At 44.5% G+C, this 6,551-nt stretch overlaps 1 protein-coding gene across 6 annotated transcripts in view; it reads left to right on the top strand.

The window, feature by feature from the left end:
* Positions 1-5,317: 5,317 nt before the first annotated feature.
* SRGAP3 (SLIT-ROBO Rho GTPase activating protein 3) overlaps positions 5,318-6,551 on the top strand; it is a 246,116-nt gene continuing 244,882 nt past the window's right edge. For all 6 annotated transcript variants that reach the window (XR_008392305.1, XM_037134659.2, XM_037134658.2 and 3 more), the window contains exon 1: positions 5,318-6,084. Coding sequence is in view for 5 of the 6 variants with exons in the window: in XM_037134659.2 (XP_036990554.2) it covers positions 6,018-6,084 (67 nt within the window). In the remaining variant the exon portion in view is untranslated. The remainder of the gene's footprint in view (positions 6,085-6,551) is intronic.

Below are 6,551 nucleotides of genomic sequence, written 5' to 3'. Positions count from 1 at the left end.
TGTGGCATCTGCATAGTTAGGGGAAAGACCACCAGATACAGGGTCAGGTGTCCTGGTTCTTGCCTGGCTTTCCCACTGGGCAAGTCCTTCAGTTTCCCTGTGACTTCATTTTCTCATCTGTAAAATAGGAGTAATACTACCTATCTCAAAGACGGTGTGAGGATCAAGATGATGGATGAGAAGGTGCTTTATAAACATCAAAGCTGGATAATTTCAAGTGGCTTGATCACATTTTCCGTGGATCTCTTTTTGTGAATTTCCTGTCCCTCTTTCCCATATCCTTTTCATAGCAGACTTGATTTTGCCCATCCGGCATCCATTTCCTCCTCCTTCTGGAAAGCACTCTGATTCTCTTTTGGGAATCTCTCTGGCCATGTGGATTGTTTGGGACTGATCCCATCTCACAGCTCCGGGGGCAAACCCAAGATCCAGGCCTCAAGGTTCAGGGATAGCTGTTTACTCCAGCCTAGGCCAGTTGACCATTCCTGGGACTTTTTCTGGAACTCCTGGGAAAGACTGCTTTTCTTGCTGGAATTGCCCAACTGGGGGAATGTAAGCCTGGAGTTGTTGAGGGCCACCTTTGCCATCTTCCACGAAGAGCCTGCCACCATACAGGGGAGAATAAAGAGGTGGAGAAAGATACATAGTCTCCTGTTAACACTGTTAAAGACCCTCGGTTTAGCCATGCCTGATTCGTGTCATTATGAATGAAATTGATTAACGTTTCATATGTACTGCCCTTTCTGTGAAATGTCATTCATATCCTTTAATAAGTTTGCTACTGGGCTGTTTTTGTTGTGTTTTTGTCATATATTTGAAGGGAACTTTAAAAATATTTTCATTGAGGTAAAAGTCACATAACAAAATTAACCATTCACAATTAATCATTCATCAACAATTCAGTGGCATTTAGCACATTCACAGTGTTGTGCAGCCATGACCTTTATATAGTTTCAAAACATCATCATCACCAAAGAGACTCCGTATCCAGGAAGCAGTGACTCCTCCTTCCCTACCTCTCCCGGTCCCTGGCAACTATTCACCTGCTTTCTGTCTCTATGAGTTTATCTATTCTGAGTATTTCAAATAAATGGTCTTAAATAATATGTGACATTTTGTGTCTCTCCTTTCACTTAGTGTAATGTTTTCAAGGTTCATCCATGTTGTAGCATCGTCAGCCCTTATTCCTTTTTAATGGTTGAATAGTACTCCACTGTATGGATAGACATACAGTGGAGTTTTATTTATCCATTCATCTGTTGATAGACATTTGGGTTGTTTCTACTTTTTAGACTGTCATGAACAGCTCTGCTATGAACATTTATGTACATGTATCTTTTTGAATTGTATGTCAGGGAAATTAATATGTTTTTATAGATCAAGGAAATTAGTTCTTGGCCTATCATATGCATTGCAAATATTGTATTTTAGCTTGCCATTTGCCTTTGAGTTGGCTTATGGTGGCTTCTGCCAGGCAGAGTTTTGAAAAAGTTGTTATGTAATTGAATCTGTCAGGCGGGTTTTGTGACACAGTTAGGAAGGCCATCCTTGTACTCGAGGTTATAAAATAATTCTCCCATCAAAGCTTCCACTTACCCACTCATTTCCTTATCAGTCAGAGTGATTAGAAACAGCTCCACTCGTCCCCCAGGGTTACTGTGAGCACCAAATAAGAGAAATGATATAAAATAGTTTTTAGAATATAAAGCAGTATATACACAAAAGGCATGTTGTCATCATCACTATTAATTGTATTGAATTCTGGCACTAACTGAGTTCTGTTTTTGCTTTCATTTTGCAGAGCAGAGATTGAAGGGCTGAACTATTCACTGAGCTGGCCAAGGATATTTTAGTTTGTAGCAACATGGAGAGCGGCACAAAAGATGTCAGCTCTTATTAGTCATCTTAGGAGGGTTTCATATTTGAACAGAAAAACAAAATTGCCTTAAACCAAAAACTATTCTGGTCACTCTTCTTTCAAGCAGAGTCTTTTTTTTTTTTCTCCCAGTGAAAGAAACCAGTTCAGTGAGTTTTGTGTTATTCAGCTGTACTTGTAATTTAAGCCTCATCAATGGCCATTTGTGACATGCTTTCCTTATATTTTTAACCTCAGATTCTTTTTTAAAATAGTGAACTTCAGGTGAACACTATTAATTGAAAATATAATATTTGACAGCAATTATTCGTGTGATGATAGCTCTGGGATAGAATCTCACGCTGGTGCAGCCCTATCCCCAGCCCTGGTCAGACCTGGGCTTGGATGTGATTCAGTCAGTGTCTAGATGTGAGACCTTGTGCAGATTGCTTTACAGCTCTGTGCCTCTGTTTCCCCACCTGTAAAACGAGGATAATTACAGCACCTGACCAATTGGGTTGCAGCAGCAGTCAGTAACGAAAGCTATACAGAGTGGTTGGGCCAGGGCCTGTATGGAACAAGGGCTCAATAAATACTTGCTATTAGTATAATTCAGGAATATCTAAGAGAATTCAGGAAATGAGCCCAAGACAAATGGCAGATACCCTTCCAGGGAGTATTCCTATCCTGTGGGGTTGGCACAGATCAATGGTGGAGTGCTTTTTCCTGCTGCATACCACATTTATTTGGGGGGAGAAACCTGGTTTCTGTCACCTGGGGGGTGAACATCAAGAACAGCAGTTGGTTCTCTCATCTAGCGAGGAAGAAGTGGCCACGTGAAAGGGAGTGTCACAGAAGGACAGCTGGGAGACTCGGGTGAGCTGAGGGGAGGGTTGGAAGGAAAAGGGTGAGGACATTGTGCCAGGGGGCTGGCCCAGGTCACATCACCTGTTCTTGGGGACAGAAGATTCTGGATAATATGACTCAGAGTGTGCAGTGGCGTATTTGCAAGGGGCACAAGCCTTTTCTTCTTTCTCCTTTTTCTGCTTCCCTTCCTTCATGCTTTTAACCTGGGTGTCTGTGGGCTCAGACTCTTGTCCAAGGTGCAGCATGGTAGAACCCTAGAAAAGAAATAACATCTGCGGGACTTCTGCTGTGTGCCAGGGACTGTAAAACCCTGGTCACATTAGATCCTATGCAGTGAACGAGATCACCACATTGCATAGATGAGGAAACTGAGGCTCAGAGAAGGCGCAGAAGCTACCTTAGAACCCCTCCAAGCTGGTAAGCAGCAGGGCCAGAACTGAAATCACCATTTGTCCTGGGCCAGAATCCAGCTTCTCCTGCCTGTTAGCACATAACTCTATACCATACTTTGCTTCAATTTCATATGGATTTTTGTGACATTCCTGTGGCTCAGTGCCCTACACATGGGTCTCCCAGAAATATTTGTGGATTTAAAATTTTAGTAATAAAGAGTGTAGCTGACATTTTCTTCTTCCTGTCTCCAATGGGCAACAAGGAGGTTACCGTTCAGTCACTTGCTGCAGTTCCCAGAGCTAGTCAGCGGCAGAGCCAGGCAGGAGAGCTAGTCTGCCACATGCCAAAGGGTGCATTGCACACTCCCAGTTTTTTTTTTTTTTTCTTGAGAGTCCAGACTTGAGGCAGGGATGGTAATCTTGGAGCACATATTTCTCAGCTAAAATGTGTGGTGGTCTCTGTTTTAAACTAGTCCAAAGGGGAACAGAAGAGGGCCTGAGTATGCCGGTGGGGTGGGCGAAGCAGGGGGCTGATGGCAATGGCTCTGGGCCAGTGGCAGTGTAGGACCTTTGCTACCTCCTGTCTCTAGGCACGAAGCTGGAATAAGCCCTGTGATTCTCCCAGCTGGACTTCTCTAGGCAGATCCTGTGCATTCCTACCTGTAGACCTTAGCTCATACTGTCTGCTTCACAGGAAAGCCCTGCTGCCCACACACCCCTTGCCATGCCTATCTGGGGAGACCAATTACAACTGTCACCTTCTCTAGAAAGCCTCGATGGATTGACATGGGTAATCTATGCATTTCTAAACTACAGTTAAATAATTTATTATACATTCAGAAAAGGCAAATGGAAGACTATTTTTGAGAAATTTGTGAAAATACCATACTCAGGGGATAATACATGTTAATAATTATCTTAATATATGAGATTCCAGTGGTCAGTGAGCCTATTTAGTGCTTGATTTCATTTTTCAATCTTATTATGCATTAATGGCATGTGAAATGGGTTCAGCTCTCTAGTAGAATGCAGACAACTTTGAGCATTTGCATGGGCAGAATCTGGTGTGAGAGAGCCTAGGCTGGAGTGCTGGTAACCTTGGGTAAGTCACTTCCCATATCTGTGCCTCTGTTCCTTCATCTGTTAAAGAGGAATACTTATATTATGCTGTTTTGTTGTGGAGGGGATGTCATGGGGTAATAATAACTGTTATTACTTATTGAGTGCTTCCTATATGCTAGGCATTGGGCTGAACTTGGCTTTACATTCTTATTTGATCCTCCCAAGAGCTCCTTCATACCCGAAGTCCCCTACCCTACAGTATTTCCTTCCCCATTAAGGTGATAAGAAGACTTATCATCTTCTACATTATATAATTATCTCAGAAAATGTTTTTCACTTGCCCCTCCCAGGGCCTTGCACAGCTCCAGGAGGCCCCATCATAATGCATTCTGAATTCTGCTCTGGACTGCTTTACTGCCAACACCAATGTGGTGACTTCTTGGAGGTGGAGCTCCAGGAGGGCAGGGACTTTTCCCCCTATTTTGATCATTGCTGCATCCCTGTACCCAGAATGATGCCTGACCAATAGTAGACTTTCAGTAAATATTTGTTGGAAGAAAGAATGAAAAAGCCCCCAAAGAGAGCCCATTTTACTGTTCAGAAATCTGAGATTCAGTGAGTTATTAATTTGCCCAACGCCCAGTGAGACACTGAGGCACTGGGTGTTTTCAGCATGCCTGCTTTCAGTGGCTTTGCAAGCTGCATGTCTGAAACACCTGGCATTGTTCCTGCCACCCTGCAATTGTTCAACAAATATTAATGAGCTTGCCTACATGGGTCAGCCCCTTACTCTGCTAGACAATTCCCAACGAGGGACAAATTGTCACATAGCTGTTGCTTTGAGAAATTGGATTAAATTGCATGGTGCAAAGAAAAATGTGGACCTTTCAGAGACTTTGGAAGAAAATTTCTTAATCCAACCGCTAATGGTAGGAGTTTGCAGGAGCCTCTCCCGCCTTCCTAGCTCCGTTCTTTTTCCTGCTGCCTTCTCTTTTGTGAGCGTCTCTTCCCCTTTTTGCTTGCAGTGAATTCTGTTCTCCTGTAGGCTACAATGTGTCAGTTGTTATAAAATCCGGGAGGTGGAGCTTAGTGACGAGGGCAAGGGTGGTGGGGGGAGCGCTCAGCCAGCCCTGCAGGGCGCGCAGTCCAACACCGGGTTCATCCGAGCTTAAGCCTTGCAGCAGAACTTCCTTCTCTCTCCTCCGGCTTTGATCCTCATTGAACACCAGACCAGAAGCCGTGAAGGGAGGGAGGATGCGAGATGACCGGCCCTTTGGCAACCTGACCATCTTCTTAGCAGAGCCTTGGAAAGCAAGCCAGGGGCTGACTGCACGCCCAAAGAAGCACCGCGGCTCTCCTGGAAGTGTGTGTTTGTGTGTGTGTGTGTGTGTGTGTTTGTGTGTGTGTGTGTGTATGTGTGTATGAGCGGGTGTGAGTGAGGGTGTGTGAGCATTGTGACTGTGTGTGCATGTCCAGATGAGTGTGCGAGTGCACGCGTGAGTGAGTGTGTGTGTTGTGTATGTGAGTGAATGTTCTTGGTTATTGCTTTTTGGAAGAAAAACCTTGAAAATCTGGGGCAGGTTACTGTGCTCCTAGAGTGGTGGTTCTTTTGCAAGAGGAGCTGACCAGACCAAGCTACTGGAGACATTTTTCAGCAAGTAAAGAACATTTTCCTTCCAGAAGGAGAGAGATTTCTCCCTTGGCTCTGCAGCAAGTAAAAAAGATTAAGCCCTAAACCTGTGAAATCGACCAGAGCCGTGTGATTACCAGGGCTTGAGAGAGAATACAGGAAGAAAAGGAGAAATAAATTAGCTTATCAGTGCCTTTGGCCACGTTGGAAGATGTCATCTCAAACTAAGTTCAAGAAAGACAAAGAGATCATTGCCGATTATGAAGCCCAAATAAAAGGTGAGATGCGGGTTGGGGAGTCATGCCTCCCCTCCCCTTTCCTTATTCCTTTGCTTTGGCTTTCCCCCCCTTTTCCTCCCTGCCATTCTGAAATGTTGTTATGCATCAATAATCTTATTGTGAGGAGGAACGGTGGCGGCCGTACAAGTCCAGACTGGTTTCAACTGCAGAGAGCGCTGGTGTTGGGTGCATGGATTGGAGAGTGGCAGCAATCACTGCATTGCAGGTGTGCGAGGAGGATCCGACCCCGGCTTGAGGAGTGTCTCGGATACTCCATCATCTTGGCCATGACATGTCACTCTAAGGCCATTTTGACAGTCACCCCCCCCACCAAAGTCTCTTAATATGATGTCTGTTTTTTATGGTCTGCTATGTTTTTTTCTTCTCCTTTATGTTGTTCCTTTGCTTCTGCCCCTTTCTCTGGGCTGGAATTCACATGCATGTGCACAGGGAATCGGCACTGGAAG

Source organism: Artibeus jamaicensis, unplaced genomic scaffold (genome assembly GCF_021234435.1).
Source record: "Artibeus jamaicensis isolate MK-2021 breed Jamaican fruit bat unplaced genomic scaffold, CSHL_Jam_final contig_519, whole genome shotgun sequence".
In the NCBI taxonomy this organism is placed as follows: domain Eukaryota; kingdom Metazoa; phylum Chordata; class Mammalia; order Chiroptera; family Phyllostomidae; genus Artibeus; species Artibeus jamaicensis.
Note: the sequence above shows the minus strand (reverse complement) of the source record. Positions and strands in the feature narration are given on the sequence as shown.